Below are 20130 nucleotides of genomic sequence, written 5' to 3'. Positions count from 1 at the left end.
TCCAATAGATTCCTAACCGTGCGAAAAATAACACCGACCAACTTGGCACCTGCCTGCTTAACGTTTTTAGACGAAAATCATCTCCAAGAGCAACGTCGCATCTCTGATTCACAAAGGCTTTTTAAGTTTATTTGTTGAACTCGAAGCTGAACAGCATATTCCGTGGTTGGATCATTCTCATTCATACCTTCATCCATCTTCGTTGATGTTTCTTTCTTCCCTGATAAGTTGGATTGTTTCCCATTTTGGATTTGTCACGTCATTCCCAATTCCCTGTTATAAAATTAACGTGATACAACATTTAACAAATCTCTTGAAAAATATTCTGTGTTTCCTCACAAAAGTCAAACGGGGCATAAAGCTGATTGCCTGTTTATCAAATACCCGAAAGCACGACAAACTCGACACACAACTTACACTTTAGATTAAGAGAAGTCAAACACAACATTCATAACAAACAAACACCACATTCCTCAAACGTAGCAGTAGAGATATTTACGGAACATGGTATTTCTTACAAAATCTAAATACAGACATTTGTCATAAATTAACGAGCAGGTTATATGGTGGGATCATTCACTTTCCCCTCTTCATCTTTCTTCTTTGCTGCTTCTTCCTTCGCTTCCTCAAGAATCTGTATCAAGTTCGACAGGCATTTCTCCGCGTAATCTAGTGAAGATTTTGGCATAAGATTGTCTGCAACATCAGCCGGTGTGATCTCTGTCTCCCCTATCAAATTCTTGATTGCATCAAACATGGGATGCATATCAAGATCCAGGTAATTCTTGGCAAGCACCTTAAACCCCTCGAAACTGCAGTAAGACAACTCAATATGCCTATCCATTCTTCCCCTTCTTATGAGTGCCGGATCCAGTTTTTCTACATAATTAGTAGTGAAAACAATCAGCCTCTGTCCCGCACCCGAAGACCATAGCCCATCAATGAAGTTCAACAGCCCTGAAAGAGTGACTTTGCTGCTGCCTGCTTCTTCCTTGGTTTCTTTCTTGGCACTTTCCTTGTTCAACTTGTCATCTATATTCTCATCTTCTGAAGATTTTTTTGCTTTCTTCTTCCTCTGACCAGTAAGATCAAGCGAGCAATCAATGTCCTCAATCACAATGATAGACTTACTCGTTGTCTCGATCAAAAGCTTCCTAAGCTCGATGTTATCCCTCACTGCTGTGAGTTCAAGATCATAGACATCATAGTTCAACAGGTTTGATATTGCTGCAATCATAGTTGACTTTCCTGTCCCGGGAGGCCCATAAAGAAGATAACCCCTCTTCCACACCTTCCCAATTCTTTTATAGAAGTCCTTGCTCTTGCTGAAAGTCAACAGATCGTCAACAATCTCCTGCTTCTTCACCCGATCCATTGCCATTGTTTCGAAAGTTGCCGGATGCTCAAAAACAATATGACTCCACATGGTTTGCTTGTGGCTGGAGCAATATCTGTGACCAGTATTTGTGTAGAGCTTCCTCTGCCTATTCTTCACTCTAATCTCCTTCCCTTTCCTCAAAACATGCTCCAAATATGACTCCATGATTATCTCCCGGTACTTATTATGAAACGTGAGCTTGTATAGCCTCGTCTCCGGCTGAGGAAAATTATTAATCGTCAACCTTGCAGTTTGCGACACAACTTTGCTGGACAACCACCGAACCTCAACACCACGAAACTCATCTGTGGTTCTCTCGTACTCATCCATACTAAACACCAGCTTGCTGCTGTCTCTGCCCATCTCAGCTTTCAGTCTTTTAGCGTTCGTTGAAGAGTTGGCGCTGAGGTATGCCTCCACGTTAGAGTAAGCTTTGCTACGCCTGAGCCGATCTCCTCTGAACTCGTGGAAGGAAATCCGAATATAGGGATTGAAGTAACCCATGAACCTGTGTATATATCTCTTGAAAAATTGGCGAAGCTCGTAAGGACAGTATTGGCGAATGATCGCCCACACAAACATGAAGCTGGCTATGGTAGAACCCATTGTTGTCCACGTCTCGACCATGTTTCCCGGCAAAAATGTGAGTTTTTTCATGTGGGATTTCTCGAGTTGGTGATGCTGATGGATGTTGAAGATAATTCTGATATAGCCGAGCAAAATCCTACGACGACTGAACAACAAACCCTAGCTCGATAAGCAGAATAATGTGGGTAATGCTCAGAATATATAGTGAGAATTAATTAAGAAGATTTGTTGGATGATCACATGATGATATTGTATGTTTTATCCTTTGGTTTTGTACTTATAATCGAGTCAGACATCCATAAACAATGTTGTGTACACGTATTATATATACGTGAAAAGATAGATGATGATCCTGAAGATTAGTGACGATTGATTAGTATTCTTGCTGGCATGCATTTGGCTTTGGCTTTATGTTCGATAGAAGTGAACAAGAGTAGTTGCCAGTTGGGCAATGAGGAACAACTAGTGTTTGTAATTGGCAGGCAAATGACGCGCAAGAGAAAAATAACTTTAAATTCCACGTCATTTCTTATGCATGCTTCAATGCATGCGCAGTGGATGAACCACGAACGTACGTGGACCGTTGTCTATATTAATGCCCGGCCATTTAAATATTTAATATGCCACGTCAGTAACATGATTAAAGATGTGCCGCCTCATTTATATCGTTCCAAATAACGGTTTATATATTTTTATTTTTATTTAATAATTAAAAATTAATTTTTAATGTATTGATATATATATTTTATTTTTAAAAATAATTAATTATATTAAAAAAATGTAAAAACTAAAAAATAAAAACTTTATTTTATGTTGCACGCCTACTATCATTGCTGGCAGTCTAGCACTACCCTACAGCATTTAAAGCAGAGTGCAAACCCTGGAAGGACTTTTGGTCATCCCTCTAATTTTAAAGTATCTTTAGTCTTGCTTTTAGGTCTTGTCAAATAATTTTATATAAAAATAATTGAGAGGGGTTTTATTTTTTAAATACAGTGGATGGTTACGTAGGAGGGCTTCTATATGAAATTCTCACACCGTACATTTCTTAAATTAACGTGTGATTTATTATTTTTATTATTATATTTTAATATTTAGAACAATATTATATACAGTCATGAAATTATAAATGTCGTATAATTATTTTAAAAAAAAGTAAGATCCACGATTAAAAAGTTAATTTTTTTTTCATGTGGGTCCCATATTAATTCATTTTTTTCAAAGCGACTGCACGCCGCTTGCATAACCACGACTGTAAATATCATTTCTCTAATATTTAAATATGTATATATTTAAATAAAAGGACAGAGATATTAGATTACGTATATATTAATTAGATAGAAGTGTATAATATAAGACTTTCTTGTACTAAAATTAATAAGGTGGCATGGAGGCCATTCAACCTCTCTGCCTCTCATATTAGAGCTCTCACAACATATTTCATATTTTATATCTCATTCCCTAAATTTCGATAAACCTCAAAAAGAAAATAAAGAGCTCCATCAAATTCACTACAAATTTCCTCTACAAGACCAAGATCAGGGAATGCTGAAATTGTCTAGATCAATCATTCTTAAGTGATCACATTTGTTCATCAATCTATATATTCTTAAGTGATGACCAATCAATTCATATTATATAGAGAGATGCTGAAATTGTCTAGATCAATCATTCTTATAAAGTGTGATTCGCATATCTAGCAGCAATGATGTTTTTCTAATATAGCGTTTATAGCTTAGAACGACTAATTCACATTTGAAAGTAACACATGCAGCATGTATTCATCACAAAACACTACACGTTTTTTGCTTTCTTCTTCTTCCATTTTAAGTACTGGACCCAACTGGAAGAGAAATACTAATAAAAACCATAGGACCTAGTACTAAACAAAACATTTATTCTGCCCTAAGTTGATTCCGAAACATTTTGCAAGCTTGGTTCATTCTCTAATTTCACTTTCACCTATTCATCTTTCTTCTTTGCTGCTTCTTCCTCTTTAACTTTCACCTCATCTTCATCTAATTTCTTCTTTGCTACTTCTTCCTCTTTCACTTTCACCTCTTCATCTTTCTTCTTTGCCGCTTCTTCCTCTTTCAGTTTCGCTTCTTCAGCTTTCTTCTTTTGTGCTTCTTCCTTTGCTTGCTCAAGAGCCCGTATCAAATTCGATAGGCATTTGTCTGCATCATCTAATGAGGACTTTGGCATAAGGTTCTCTGCAACATCAGCAGGTGTGATCTTGGTCTCCTCCATCAACCACTGTATTGTGTCAAACCTAGGATGCTTTTCAAGATCCAGGTAATTCTTTGCAAGCGCCTTGAATGCCTCAAAACTGCAGTAAGAGAGCTCAATATGCTTATCCATTCTACCTTTCCTTATGAGTGCAGGATCCAGCTTCTCCACATAATTTGTTGTAAAAACAATCAACCTCTCTCCCCCACAAGCAGACCACAGTCCATCGACGAAATTTAACAGCCCTGAAAGTGTGACTTTGTTGCTCTTCTTCTCTTCCTCGACATCTTTCTTTGGACGTTCGTTCTCATCATTATCCTCTGAAGATTTCTTTGTTTTCTTCTTTCTTTGACCTGTAAGATCAAGTGAACAATCAATATCCTCGATCACGATGATAGACTTAGTGGTAGTCTCGATCAAAAGCTTCCTCAGCTCCGTGTTATCCTTCGCTGCTGTGAGCTCAAGATCATAGACGTCATAGTCCAACAGGTTTGCCATTGCTGCAATCATCGTTGACTTTCCTGTCCCGGGAGGGCCATAGAGAAGATAACCTCTCTTCCATGGCTTCCCAATCTTTGCATAAAAGTTCTTACCATTGCTGAAAGTTAACAGATCTTCAACAATCTCCTGCTTCTTCTCCGGATCCATACCCATTGTTTCAAAGCTAGCTGGGTGCTCAAAAACGATGCTACTCCACAAGCTTCGCTTGTAAATTGGCCACTGTTCAGTGGGACAATTGGTGTAGAGCTTCCTCTGCCGATTCCTCACACCAATTTGCTTCCCTTCCTTCATAACATGCTCCAGATATGACTCAGTGATTTGCTCACGGTACTTCTTATGAAACGTGAGCATGTACGACAACTTCTCCTGCTGGAACGACGGCCCTGCTTGTTTAACAATTTTGTTTGACGCCCACCAAATTTTAACACCACGAAACTCATCCTCCACTCTCTGATGCACATCCATACTCAACAGCAACTTGCTGCTATCTTTCCCCAACACAGCTTTGAGTCGCCGAGCATTCTTGGAAGCTTTGGCGCTGAGGTATGCCTCTACAGTTGTATAGGCTTCGCTACGCTTGAACCATTCTTCCGAGGCCTCTGGGAAAGAAATATGAATGTAGGGATTGAAGTAGCCGTTGATTATGTATGTATATTTATCAAAGAAGCGGCGAAGCTCATAGGGACAATATCGTTGCACAATCGTCCACACAAACATGATGCTGGCTATGGTAGAGCCCACAGATGCCCACATCTCGGCCATGGTCGCCGGCAACATTGTGGGTCTCTTGAGATCTTTAAGGTTTTGAAGACTAATGGTACACTTGTATTGAGGGGTTCGGGTAGTAGTGATTAAAGTACAAGAGCTTCTTCTTGTTGTGTGGGGGGGGGGGGGGGGGGGGGGGGGGGGGGGGAGGTGGGGGGTTAGGAAAGGGATGGGAAGATGAAGACTCCATGGACTTGCGGTGTGGAATTTAAAGGCAGTAGTCTTGGAGGGGGGGGGGGGGGGGGGGGGCGGGGTGGCGCGGGGGGTGGGGTTAGGAAAGGGATGGGATGATGAAGACTCCATGGACTTGCGGTGTGGAATGTAAAGGCAGTAGTCTTGGATAAGGGTTTTGCTATGTACAATCAAAATTGTGTACTAATCTGTATATTAATATTGATTATTTCATATTCAAAATTTAAATTAGTACTAATTTTAATAAAATTTATTTTTTGACCAATCACATTAGATTGGTGTACATATTAATACATATTTATGCTTGTAACTAAATTTTTTCTATTGGATAACAACTAAGGTCTGGTTGCATTTGATTGGAGGACTGAATTCCTTGTAGTGACTCTAGGCTAGGTCAAGGGGCGGTCAATACATTTGGAAACATTATATATATATATATATATTTATATGAGTAATATTACGACACCGCTATGTCACTTGTATCTTATTATAAATGATGTGGTGTGTTTATCATTATTGGATGATAAAGAAGCATATAATAAATGATTATTTAGTAGTATATGTGACACATCTTATTTAGTGGGATGTAAGTGGAATGATAGTATAATTTATAGAATTTTCCTATTATATCACTATTGAATGATCATTTATTACATATTTTTTTATCATTAAATAGTGAAAAATACACTATATTATATATAGTGAGATATTAATGAGATAATAACGTAATGTATAGTATTACTATTTCCACGATTCGTCCTATTTCCGCTTTCTCATCAAGTTATATATACATCTTCCACCATATAATTCCATGAAAACATGAGGTCAGAGAAATGTCGGCATGCAAATTGGCCGGGCCCACGACATGTTTTTTTAATTAAATTGCTATATTATATGTATACATCAATCATAGGTACCTAATAATTTATTTCGGTTTGATTAGTTGTCCGTGCCCTCCTAAATCATGTTGAATGAATTATGGAAGTTGATGATCACCATGATGTAATTTTTCGAATTGTATTTATTTTCTGAATAATTTTATATGTTGTTTTGGTATGATTGTTAATGGGGTTGTCCCCCTTTTTAATATGTATTTCTCTCTCTTTTCTTTTTGTAATGTAATTGTTTTAGCTCTTGGGAAAATTAATATTATATTGGAAAGCCCATCCTCCAGTACTCCCGCTTCATTCTTGATCCAATAATTTGTCCTGGCTTGGTTAAGAGTTTCGCTAGGTATAAGTATAGTTTGTATATCAATTAGTGTAATGATAATTTTTTTTAAAAAAAATATAAAACAATTTTTGAAAGAAGAAAAAAATTTTCATATTTCATAAAAATTATTTGTCTTTAATTCATATCGTTTTGTTAAACATATACATTACATATAAATATCGGTGTGCAAATTGATACATGAAGTATACTTGCAAAAAGATTTTTTCCTTCCTTAATTTTTTTGAAGTAGATAGGCCAACTATATATATATATATATGCATGATCATATTTTTCGGACGGGTTGATCAGGAACTTCCTATTCACAAGAGTCGAGGAGTGGTATTATTGAGACATGACCCCATGCATATGCGACATTAATATAATTCAATTATTGATCAATATATCGGACAAAGAGGAGATATTTGAACATGTACGTACAATATTGTCTCATATTCGTTAGGCCGGTACGTAAAATTACCCATTAATGTTAACCACATGATCTTGGACATTATTAAGGACGTGTGTCAATACGTAGAAGATGTAATAAATCGTTGGCATAACATAACTGCAGATACTTTGAAGCTTAAGTCAGTAAAAAGTCTGACTTAAATTATCAAGAATTCAGATCTAGATTATCTTTAGAATACCTGGTATATATAGAGGTTTCTTATTGAATTAGATCAACACTGTAATGAGATTACACTTATGTGATGTCTATCTTGCACAACGTTTATTAGTCCAGAATATCTCTAATTAACCGAAATAACCACGTATATGCATGAAATTCTTATCCTTCCATACAAGGCGGCATGTAGATCCCTACTGGGTCTGTGTCCTCCAGTCTGGGCCGTGAGATAGAGAGCCTTCTCCAATGGGTTGAAAGCACCAAATGGGCCCTCCATCTACCCCACTAATTCCCTCCGCTTTAAGGTGTGGGAAATTTATGTTGTGAAATCTTATTTTATCATACTTTTATTTTAAAAAAAAAAAAGTGAACCCTATTATTGCTGTAGATTGAATGAGCTTTCATATTTCAAAACCTTCTAACCACCTCTGAGCCCGTCTCCAAATCATCGGTTACCCTGCTTTCCCATCATGTTTCTTTCATGTTTCTTTATCCCGCTGCTTCTCGTTTCCAAGAAACAAGGGCACTCATGATTTACCGTTGACGTGGCGATGATTACAGGATTATGTGCAACGGTTACCATTCTACTCCCTTGTCAGGCCATGATGCCTATGGCGTTTGACCCTTCGTATTTGCCTTTCAAAATATATTTCCCTTGAGCCTTTCACTCTCCCCGCTTTCAGTATAATTTATGTGCCTTTCTATTTGTGCTTTCTCTCTGAATCTTCTTTTTCCTAACTTGTTTATTCCTCTTTGTTCATTTGCTACTCTTCACCTCCTCTTTCCATGTCTGAACACAGTGGCAGCTTTGCACAATCGTCGTACATCTTGGATATCCTAACTTTCGAGGGATATGGGTGGTGCTCAGCCCTAAGGCAGAGGGATTTGATAGCGATTTGGGAAGAATATTGCATTCTCGAAATAGCAGTACTAGACATTCCCCCACAAGGGTGTTGCGATGATGAGGGTTTCTCAGGCAGGGTCACCCTGACTGTGGCTTTGTTGGCTCATGGGTTAAGGCTTCCCTTCTGTCGCCCTCTTTGCGACATTCTAGACCTTCTCAACTTAGCTCCTGCTCAGCTCCATCCCTTCGCATTAAGGGCCTATCTATGCGCTTGTATAGTGTTTCGTATGGCCCTAGAGCCCCTTGGGGAATTTTATCCCAATTTGACTGCTTGAGAATTTTTGTCCTTCTACAACTTGAGGCCAGCTACCAGGGGTAACATCATTAGCTTCGGTAAGAAGGATAAAGGGTAGGCCTTGGCCTAATTCAAAACTCGATATTCCAATGCAAAGAATTGGATGAGTAAGTTCTTCTTCATCACTAGCTAGGGCTGGGAGTTTCTTGCCTCTGAAAACCCCCAACGGGATTTCCCAGTTAGGGCTAATTGGGGCACACTTCCTGATTAAAAATTTCTATGGGCGAGCATGGAGCCCTTGTCTGACTGAGAACTGACCCGAATTGAAATTGTCTGTTCCTGGGCTGAGGCTCACCCTGACCATCTTTAGACTGACTTCTTGCTGACTCCTGCCCATATCAATTGCTTCCTGCTGTCCCCTAAACATTCCCATGTTTAAGGGCACTCATTCTTGATTTTGGCCGTAGTTCCCCCCTCTCCATTAAAGAAATCTCCAAAAAAAGGACAAGAAGGACGGCCAAGCCGTGCAAGAGAAGAAAGAAAAGAAGGGGCGAATCGAGAAGAAATAAGAGAAAGATAAGAAGGAGAAGAAAAACAAGAAAGAGAAGGAAAAAGAAAAGGAAAAGAAGAAAAAGTAAAAAGAAGAAAGGAGATAGTGAAAGATGGCTCGCTCCGAAGATGCCCATTCCCCTGCCCCAAAACAAAAAAGGATTCTGACACCCTTAGAGGGCGACCACACCCAAACATCCACCCCGCCAGTTATTACTCCACTCTCCGTCCCTGACGTCTCTCCTGTGCGGTCGCACTCCCTTGGCTTGGGAGATGTTGAGGGTTTGGCTAGCTTAACCCTCTTTGATCCAACCGCCACTTTCCAGCTTGAGACTCCCCAATAGGCGCACACATTGGCATCCAGTCCTACGTTTGAGTTTTTCGTGTTTAAGGATATGGTGGGGGAGGGCGAGTTAGATGCTGAGGTTGCCGCCGCCCTCAACTTGGACCCTATCTGGGCAAAGGAGTTCACCCACCCATGACAGAAAGTCTTGTGCATCCCCCAATTGGAAGTGTGCATGGTGAACTGGCAAGTGCCTCCCCAGTTGAAAGGGCAGATACCGCTGGGGAGGCATGATTAGTGGCATGCCCCCTACCACAAGAAATTGCACACAAAAGTGGAGGCTAGCAACTCCCTCTTAGAGACCTCGCCACCTACTGTTTCTAGGGGCACTACCCCTTCGCTAAATTTCAGCAGTGAGTGCCTCTCCATTCCTTCCCTTTTCACCCATCTTTTGGTGGAGATAATGAGTCCCTTCTTTTCGAAGGCTTGGGCGGTCTGATGGGAGAAGATGCCTGTTTGATTGATACTGACTTGGCATAAACCAAAGCCACCCGCCCATCTATGGGCCTCAGGTGTTCCTTAGAGGGAGTGGCAGATTCAACACCAAGACTTGACAGGATTTCTTTGTCAAGGGGTGCCCATGGTCCTAAAGAGATACATGGTGAAGAGACCAATAGTGGTGCTTCCTCCTCTTCCTCCGCCAACGCCCAAGTCAAGGCCATTGCTAAGATGTCTAGCTATCTAAAGGATTGGCTTTTTGAAATATTGTTGCCATGAGATTTGTTATTTTTCTTTGTTTGCTTATTTTCAATTTTGACCCGAGTGTTTTGTCATTTTTATAGGGAATCAATGACTTGGTGGCATGGACTATGGCGGACTGGGCCTGCTTGGAAGAGGAAATTCGAGAAAGGTGAAGGCTATGTTATATTACCAAGGTTGCCTTTGGGAAATGGAGGGTGGATAAGGTAGACTTGGAGGTGCTTGCCGAGAAGAAGAAAGAGTTAGAAATACTACTGGAGCAATAGAGGGGTACTCCTACTCCCTGCATGGCAACTTGGTGACTTTGTTTTCGATTCTTGAAAACGAAGTCCCCAGGCTTTATGATGATGTATGCCGTGCCTAAGAGGTGAAGGTCAGCGATGACTTCACCTTAAGGCTTATAAAATCAGAAAGGGATTCTGCTAGGTCCCAGCTCTCTGATGCCTAAAAGGGCTTTGAGTCCGAATTGGCTAGCCTCAATGCTAACCTTCTTGCCTGCACCTGGGAGTTAGACTTAGCTCGTGAGGAACTGACCCGTTGGCAGGAATGTAGTCAATGGCTGGCACAAGAGTTGGCAGCCGCTGTGGAGAATACTCTTCTTACCTCTCTTGACCTTTCTGAGGCGCAAGGGCCTTGGCAGAGTTCAAGCGATGTCATCAGGAGTATAAGGAGAGCCGTAAGGACTCGGATGAGGAACTTAAGAAATTAAATTTGGCCTTCCTCACCAAGGACCAACAATTTTCCAAGATGAAGAAGGAGCAAGTTGTTGCTCGGGCGGAAGTTGCACGCCTGTGTGGTTAGTTAGCCTTTGCCCCTGCAACCAGGGACCGTGCCTTTGCCTACGGTTATGGCACTAGCATCCTGAGGCTCAGGTCCCATCTCTTGACTGACCCTGCTACTAACCTTGCGGCTTTGGATCGGGGTTTATTTTTCCTTGAGGTAGCTACCCCCCTTCGCATTGACACCTTTAGGCGAGATGAGATGCCTGATGCTTTTGGAGGCGTTGTTGGAAATGACGCCCCCTAACTTCTTAACTATTTATGTATTTTTACCTTTCCTTTGGTACCTTTTATTATTTATCTTATAACCTCTTATAATAATAACTTTTGGTTTACCTTTAAGTTTGTGATAATGAATGTTTTTTTTCTTTCCTCTTTTACTCATGCTATCAATGTTTTTGGCCTAAACAAAGAGACGGCCTGTTGTAGGTCTTCTAAGGGTGGCATGGTCTAATGATCTTCGCGCTCCTTTTTTTTCAACTTTTTTTTCATGGCACTGCAAGATGCTAAGGCTTGTCATATGTGTTAAAGGCAGACGTGGTCTTATGACCTCTGTACCCCTTTTTCCATGACATCACAAGTTGTTAAAACTTGTTATAGGTGTTTAAAGGTGGCGTGGTCTCATGACCTCCACCTTCCTTTTTTTCATGGCACTGCAAGCTACTAAAGCTTGTCATAGGTGTTTAAGGGTGGTGTGGTCTCATAACCTCCGCACCCTTTTTTTCATGGCACCGTAAGCTGTTAAGCTTTGTCATAGGTGTTTAAGGGTGGCATGGTTTAATGACGTCTGCGCCCCTTTTTTCATAGCATCGCAAGCTGTTGAGGCTTATCATAGGTGTTTAGGGGTGGCGTGGTCTCATGACCTCCACGCCCATTTTTTCATGTCATCGCAAGCTGCTTAGGCTTGTCATAGGTGTTTAAGGGTAGTGTGGTCTCATGACCTTTGCGCCATTTTTTCATGGCACAACAAGTTGCTAAAGTTTGTCATAGGTATTTAAGGGTGGTGTGGTCTCATGACCTCCGTGCCATTTTTTCATGGCCTAGCAAGTTGCTAAGGCTTGTCATATGTGTTTAAGAGTGGTGTAGTCTCATGACCTTTGTGCCCTTTTTTCATGGCACTGCAAGCTGCTAACCCTTGTCATAGGTGTTTAAGGGTGGTGTGGTCTAATGACCTCCGTACCTCTTTTTTCATGGCACCGTAAGCTGATAAGGCTTGTCATAAGTGTTTAAGGGTAGTGTGGTCTAATGACCTCCACGCCCATTTTTTCATGACACCACAAGATGCTAAGATTTGTCCTAGGTGTTTAAGAGTGGCGTGGTCTCATGACCTCCATGCCCCTTTTTATTATTATTTTTTTACCAAGAGATAACAATACAATAGAACAGGATAGGAATTAAGCAACTGCATATGTGATTATGAATACGAATGTAAATGTAAAAATAATAAAATGAAATAAACAAAATAAATGTAATTGCTATAGATATAATATTTTTAAGTGCTCGGTGTTTCATGGGTGTGGTAGTTCCTTGTCCTAGCTGTCCTTCAAGCGGTATGACCTTGGTCTGTTGTTTGCTAACACTAAATAGGGCCCTTCCCATCAGGGCCCTAATTTGCCGTCATCTTGGGTAGTCACCCTACTTTTCTTTAAGACTAAATCCCCTATCTTAAAAGTCCTGGGCCTTACTCTTTTATTAAAATATTTACTCGGCCTTAACCTCAACATTCTAACTTTCGCTATTTCTCTTTCCTCTTCCAATAAGCCAAGGTACTCCTCCATCTTTTTGTTGTTTCAAGGCACCAATAAGAAGCGTGTTCGGTAACTTGGGAGCCCTACTTCAACTAGGGGAATTGCTTTGCACCCATAGTCTAGTGTGAATGGGGATTCCCCTGTTGGGGTCTTTACCGATGTTCTGTATGCCCAAAGTACCCATGGTAGCTCATTTGCCCATTCTCCCTTCCTCTCCATGACCTTTTTTGTTAGGATTAAGAGTAATGCCTTGTTTTGTTGCTTCTGTTTGTTCGTTTGCTTGTGGATAACTTGGCGAGGAGTATTTCACCTTGATCTTTAGCTCCACAAATATTCCCTGTAATGGTTTGAGTCAAACTGGCATCCATTGTTTGTAAATATGTTTTGCGGGATTTCGTATATGCAAATGATATTCTTCCACAAAACCTTATCAAGGCCTTGCTTGTCACGGTTGCCAGTGGCTCTACCTCTGCCCACTTCATGAAGTAATCCATAGTGACCTCAATGAATTTCACGTTGCCTCTCCCTGGAGGGAAAGGTCCAACTAGATCCATGCCTCATTGGGCAAAAGGCCATGGTGCCATCATGGATGTGAACTCCTCCAGGGGAGCATGGGGTATCAGTGCGTATGTATGGCACTTGATGCATTTTTTAGTGAACTCGAGCATCCCTTAATGCATTGGGCCAATAGTACCCTGCCCTTACCGTTTTCCTAACTAGGGCCTTTTTGCCAGAATAGTTTTCACATATTCTTTCATGTTTTTCTGCTAAGACATACTCTACTTTTTGTGGTGAAATACATTACAGTAATAGGGTCGAAAATCCCCTTTTATAAAGGACTCCATTGATAAGCATGAATCTTGCCGCCCTTCTCCTTATCCTCTTCGCCTCTTCTTTTTCTTCAGGCAATTTTCCCACATCTAAATACTTGACTACCCTGCTTGCCCATTCTAGAATACTGGAGCTTAGGACTCCCACTTTTTTTCCAATAGCTGGGACCTTGATGATTCTCCTTTCAACTTACCATGGGAGAGGCGTTTCCTCCATTCTTGAAGTTGTATGTGCCAACTTGTCTACCACTTCATTGTCTGCCTGAGGTATCTGAGATATATTGAAATACGAGAAAAGATCTTGTGCCTCCCAAACTCGTGCTAAGTATTTTTTCAATTTCTACCCATTCGTGGTGTATAGGCCAAACACCTGATTGACTACTGCCTGCGAATCCGATTTTACCTCTAAAGAGCCTTGCCACCAGTGCTTCATCCTCATTGTTGGTTAATTTGAATGTTAACGTCGTCATGTAGTGTTGCTCCTTACTGTCAGGGCTTAGTAGATGCACTCCTAAGCCCCCACCCACCCAGCAGGATGAGCCATCTATGAAAAGTTCCTATGGCTTTCCTGTTGGAGCTATCACATCTTCTTGGGGGAAACCTGAGAATTCTGCCACAAAATCTTCCAACGCTTGTCCCTTTACCGCCTTGGCATTTATTCTATATCAAACTCATTTAGCTCAATCGACCACCCTACTAACCTTTATGAGCTGCTAGGTTTCCATAGAGCCTTTGCTAATAGGCTCTCTGTAAGCACCCTTACTCTGTGGGTCTGAAAGTAGGGGCGGAGTTTTTGGCCGCCGTCACCAAGGTGAAGGCTAACATCTTAACTCGGGGATACCTTACTTCTGCTCTTCTTAAAGCCCAACTTATATAATACACAGGAAGCTGGGTGACTCCCTCCTCTTTCATTAGGACAGCTGACACCGCGTGTGGGGAGACTGCTAGATATGCATAAAGTATGTCGCATTTCTCTGGTTACTTTAGGAGTGGTGGGCTGGCCAGGTGTTGCTTCAACTTTTTGAGGGCCTCATCACATTCTTCATTCCAGGGGTGCATCTTGCATAATACTTGGAAGAAAGGGAGGCATTTGCCTGTCGACCTGGCTATGAATCTACTCAAGATGGCTACCCTTCACGCTAGCGGCTAAGTATCGTTTAGATTTCTTGGCGGCTTCATATTGAGTATGGTCTCTCTCAGACACAATAAATCCCAAGAATTTTCCTAACTTGACCCCAAAAGTACATTTTGTAGGGTTTAGCTTCATTCTATAGTGGCATAGGATCTCGAACGCCACTCGCAGGTCGTCAAGGTGTTTGGCGGGTTCCTTACTCTTTACTAACAAGTCGTCCACATATACCTCAATGGACTTTCCAATCTGCTCCTTAAACATGCCATTAACCAACCTTTGGTAGGTTGCTCCCGCATTCTTCAATCCGAACGGCATAACCTGGTAGCAATACAACCCACGATTTGTGATGAACAATGTTTTCTCCTCATTTGCTGGGTGCATTTGTTTCTAGTTATAGCCTGAATAGGTGTCCATGAAACTTAGTATCTGGTGTCCTGCTGTTGCGTCCACAATGACATCAATGCGTGGTGAAGGAAAACTGTCCTTTGGGCAAGCCTTATTCAAGTAACTGAAATCTATGCACATTCTCCATTTTCCATTCGCATTTTTCATGAAGATGACTGGGGCTGTTTATCCGGGTTTCGACCTAGAAACTCGGGTACACCCAGATTGGAACCCAAGTTTCAAATCCGGTTTGGAACCTAGACCGGGTTAGCCTGGGTCAGACACTGGCTAGAACTCGGATGAATCTAGGTTTTTCAAAACCTAAATTTTGGGTTCTAGATTGAACATGGCTTTTTATTTTTTTTCCATTACTAAATGCATATCCTATATTTTCACATGTAGCTCTGATTTTTTTAAAAAATACAAAAGAATAAATTTGATTGTGCAATTTAGAGGGTTGAAAAATATCATCAACTTCTATATCAAAGGTCCACTTCATTTGCCTTGCAATAAAAATGCATGTAAAAAACAATTCCAATATTCATCTATGCAAGTATGCATGCATCACAATACAATCCACTATATATTATATTATTTGCTATTTATACATTACTTTACGAAATACTAAATTACAATATATGAATTACAAAATTAGTAAAATGTCCATCAATGATTTAATTTCCACACCAAATAGCAATTTCAAAGTGATTGGCCTTAAAGAGATCCTGCAAAAAATAAAATAGAATGAAAATGACATAAATCTGAAAGCAAGCAGAATGATATCAACCCATATCAGATTAAGATAAATGGTTAATTTGTGTGGTGGGCATAAATCATGTACTTTTTGCTGAAGAAAATAAACATAATTAAATATTAAGTGATTATGTTACCATTCAAGGCTACAATGATGATGATATTCATGTTTGCAACTCTTAACCTGAAAGAGGAAACTCCCTCTAAGCTACTTAACAAATACATAGAATACAACACTTATTTTTTCAAAACTACTTAGTCATTTTGACAGTAAATACAGGAAAAAAAATTAATTGGTTATAATGTCTAGATAATATGAATGCAATGAGCTTGGTTACAATATGAATGATAGTAGTACCAGAGACATTTCCACAAGCGACATGTCTGATTATTCTTTCAATTTCTGCTTCAAAGGGAAAATATAGGAGGATTGTTATCCCTTAAAGTTTGTAGAATACTTAACAAAAAAATGTTCGTAGAAGATTTTGACAACATAATACTTACTTAGGTATAAAAGGATCAGAGTTTACCACACAAAATAGATCTTATAAATGAATCAAAAGTGCACAAATTTGATAGTCCATGAATTTAACAAAGGACATGATTTTGGATTAATGACAATGACATTTGTGATTTATTCAAGCATATGCTCAATATTCTAAGATGCTACTGAAGTCCAAGCTTTCTACATGAATCTTAAGTATCATTGAAGAGCATACTATAGATAAAATAACATAAATAGATGGTTTTGCTCTATTATTTTAGATAAGCAATTAATAGTTCAAGTGGATGAATGATGCAGAGATCTAGATAAAACAGGGTGTTTTGATAGCCACGACTCAACATGCTTCTGAAGCCAACGCACCTCTCAATGGCCTTAAAACTTCTTGGATTCGATACTCATGGCTCTAGCATTTTGCAACTAAACAAATCACAGATCTAAACATGTACATAGCAACAAACCAAATCTTAAGTGCTTAGAAAAATGTTTATTTTTCCTTTTGTTCAACTAAACAAATCCAATCCATAAAAATACTCCTCAAACATTCTCATCTAAGCAAACCTAAAATCAACAACGAGAGAACCAAACAAACAGAGAGAAGAAAGAAAGAAAACATACCCAAAAGGAATAGAACCCAGAGCAGATCTAGCCAAACACTTTTGCTGTTCAGTATTGCAGATAGCACAGAGAGAGAGAGAGAGAGAGAGAGAGAGAGAGAGAGAGAGAGAGAGAGAGAGAGAGAGAGAGAGAGAGAGAGAGAGAGAGAGAGAGTAGATGAGAGAAGGTGAATCCGGGGGGAAGGAGGCGTAGGCCATCCCAGAGAGAGAGAGAGAGAGAGAGAGAGAGAGAGAGAGAGCAGTTGAGAGGGATGAGCAGTCCTAAAGAAGACGTTGGATAACCATTCCGGATAATGGGCTTCCATGATGAATCCAGCGGCAAGTAGACACTTTACTTCTTCATTGATGGTGGCATACTTTTCTGCACTGAATGACCTTCTTTTTTGGCACATTGTCTTGTGCACGGGATCCATGCAAAAGCAATGCTTGATGATACTGTTATTTATACCGGGCATCTCCTCATGACTCCATGCTAACACATCCCCGTGCTCTATTAACAACTGCTTTAGAGCTTCTCTGTATTGGGTCCCAATACATGTGGTAATGTTGGGGCGGTTCGAGTATAATCATAAGCTCCAGTGGTTCGTTGGCTTCGACCTGTTGTAGAATCTGTTCATCCTTGACTTCGACGCTCTTTTCTAAAGTCACCACCAATGGTGGTGGCAAGGGTGGTATTGATACTTCAATTCTTTTTGCAATGACACAAACTTCACTTTGACTGCTCTTCAACTCTTGTACATAATATTCTCATGCTAGAGCTTGTTTGCCCCGTGACTCTCCCACGTTGCCATATATTGGAAACTTCATCTTGAGGTGGTATGTGGATGTTACTGCCTTGATATGATTGAGCGTTGGTCTTCCCAATATAGCATTGTAAGAGGAAGGAGGTTTTACCACCAAGAAAGCAGTCAAGGTGGTGGTTGTCTGTGTACTAGTCTCGGCAGTTATTGAAAGGGTAATAGCACCAACGGGCTATATTGTATCTATAGAAAAACCCTTTAGTGGCATTGGGAGGGCCTTAGCTTATTGGCATTAACACCTATCTTGGTGAAAGTGTCCCAAAATAGTGTATATCTTCAGAGCTTCCGTTGTCAATTAGTATTTGTTTGGTCTTATAGTTAGCTATTATGAGGGTGACCACCACGGCATCATCATGTGGATACAATACTCATTCACGATCTTCCTCCCTGAATGATATCTCCACCTGAACATTAAGTCTTTTATGCTTAAGGGCCCTATCTGTCACATATATTTCCTCATACCTTGTCATTCGTGCATGCACCTTTCAGCTAGATGTAGACACGCTGCCTCTAGCAAAGCCCCCTCGCTATTGTCTGGATTTATCCTATGGGCGCTTTGTTCCTGTCACCTTCTGGTAGCACCCTTTCCTTGTTGTCCTGGTGAATATCAACCCGGTATTGGCGTCGTCGGTCAGGACTAGTTCTTCTTTGCCACGTCCAGACTCTTGGCACCCCTTGGTTTTCGAGCGTTCTACAACCATTCGCTCCTACTCTCCCATTCCCACTAGCTCAGTCATCATTTTCTTCATGGTTGTACAATCTTCAGGCCAGTGTGATCATGTCTGGTGATTCTTGTAGTAGAGACTCTTGTCCTAGTCTGATGTAGTTCCTTGTTTTCATTCTTCTCTTCTCGCACGTTCAAATTGTTGTGTATCAACCTTGGATTGTGGTCTGGCTGCCTTTCATTCTTTCATTCTTGACGATTTGATCTAGGCTTTCTGTCAACTTGCCCACTTCTCTGCTCGATCTTAGTGTCTTCCTTCCTTAGATCCACTAATGCCTGTAGTGTATCTATAGCATTAATAAAATCATCTGTCATAGCCATGAATTCCCTGAGGGTGGAAGGGGTATTTTTGGCTAGTTCAGCCATGAAGGGACTTCATGGCCAGATTCTGCTTAGGAGGGCAGCGAGGGTAATCTTCTCGTCCTAGTTGTTTGTTATTCACCTTTTCTTGTTGAAACAGGTAAGGTAGACCTTCAGGTTCTCATCCTCCTTTTGGTTAATCGTTAGTAGATAGGTGGCTGGGTGCCGACGTCTCTTGCTGGGCATAAACTGGGTGAGGAATTGCTTAGCCAGTTCTCCAAAGATGTTTATTGACCTTGGCTTGAGAGTCCTGAACCATCCTCTTACTGTCCCCTTTAGGGTCAAAGGAAAAGTTTGACATGTGATCTCCCTTGAAAAACCATGCAGTGTGATGTGGGTTTTGAAGTTTTACAAATGGTCCACTAGATTTTTGGACCCATCATACATGTCTATTTGGGGTACCTTGAACTTTGGCAGGAGTAGCATGGCCATAATCTGTTCATTGTATGACAGATCGGTTTGGTTTAATAGCCATTCTACCGAGGAAGATCCCCCATTACTTTCCCGCCAAACTTCTCAACTCATTGTGCATTTTTCTTTTCCTCGCCATTCCTAGGCTCAACTCTCCAATGTACAACGCTTCACCCTCGCCCTGCTCACTGTAATTGGGTGCTGTGGTGTCGTTAGATTCTACATTCTTTCACCGCAAGTAATTGTTTTCCTTCTTCAGAGTCTTCATAGCCTCTAACGCCTTGTTCATCTTTTCTTCAGTCGTTGCAAGTCGTGCTTCCATGGCTGTCGGTAACGTATCTATCTCTCGGTTTGCTAAGGAACGGGTTACGGTTAGCATGTGAGAACCACGTTGTTATGCAATGAGAAACTGGACCCAGATCCCACAGACGGCGCCATCGTTAAGGATGTGTCCCACCACCCTAAACGTACCGTTCACTGCAAGATGTAATAAAACGTTAGCGTGATACGCTTGCAGACACTCTAATGCTTAAGTCAGTAAAGAGTCTTACTCAAATAACAAGAATTCAAATCTAGATTATCTTTGGAATTACTTGGTATATATAGAGGTTTCTCGTTGAATTAGATTAGTACTATAATGAGATTACACTCATGTGATGTTTATCTTGCACAATGTTTATCAGCCCAAAATATCTCTAAGTAATCGAAACAACCACGTACATGCATGAAATTCTTATTCTTCCATGCAAGGCGGCATGTAGATTCCTATTGGGCCTGGGCTCCAGTTTGGGTCATGTGATAAAGAGCCTTCTCCATTAGGTTGAAAGCACCAAATGGGCCCTCCAGACATATACAAACATTAATGTTGTG

The 20130-nt window shown here is 40.6% G+C and overlaps 2 protein-coding genes across 2 annotated transcripts; both read right to left on the bottom strand.

Moving 5' to 3' along the window:
* Positions 1-304: 304 nt before the first annotated feature.
* Positions 305-2466, bottom strand: LOC122281173 (AAA-ATPase ASD, mitochondrial-like). Its single transcript, XM_043092495.1, has one exon. The coding sequence runs from the start codon at positions 2033-2035 to the stop codon at positions 560-562; it is 1476 nt and encodes a 491-aa protein (XP_042948429.1). The 5' UTR covers positions 2036-2466; the 3' UTR covers positions 305-559.
* A 1278-nt stretch (positions 2467-3744) lies between these two features.
* LOC122281814 (AAA-ATPase ASD, mitochondrial-like) lies at positions 3745-5572 on the bottom strand. Its single transcript, XM_043093615.1, has one exon. It carries the CDS (start codon positions 5471-5473, stop codon positions 3929-3931), a length of 1545 nt encoding a protein of 514 aa, XP_042949549.1. The 5' UTR covers positions 5474-5572; the 3' UTR covers positions 3745-3928.
* Positions 5573-20130: the final 14558 nt, after the last annotated feature.

Source organism: Carya illinoinensis, chromosome 11 (assembly GCF_018687715.1).
Source record: "Carya illinoinensis cultivar Pawnee chromosome 11, C.illinoinensisPawnee_v1, whole genome shotgun sequence".
Classification (NCBI taxonomy): Eukaryota; Viridiplantae; Streptophyta; class Magnoliopsida; order Fagales; family Juglandaceae; genus Carya; species Carya illinoinensis.
Note: the sequence above shows the minus strand (reverse complement) of the source record. Positions and strands in the feature narration are given on the sequence as shown.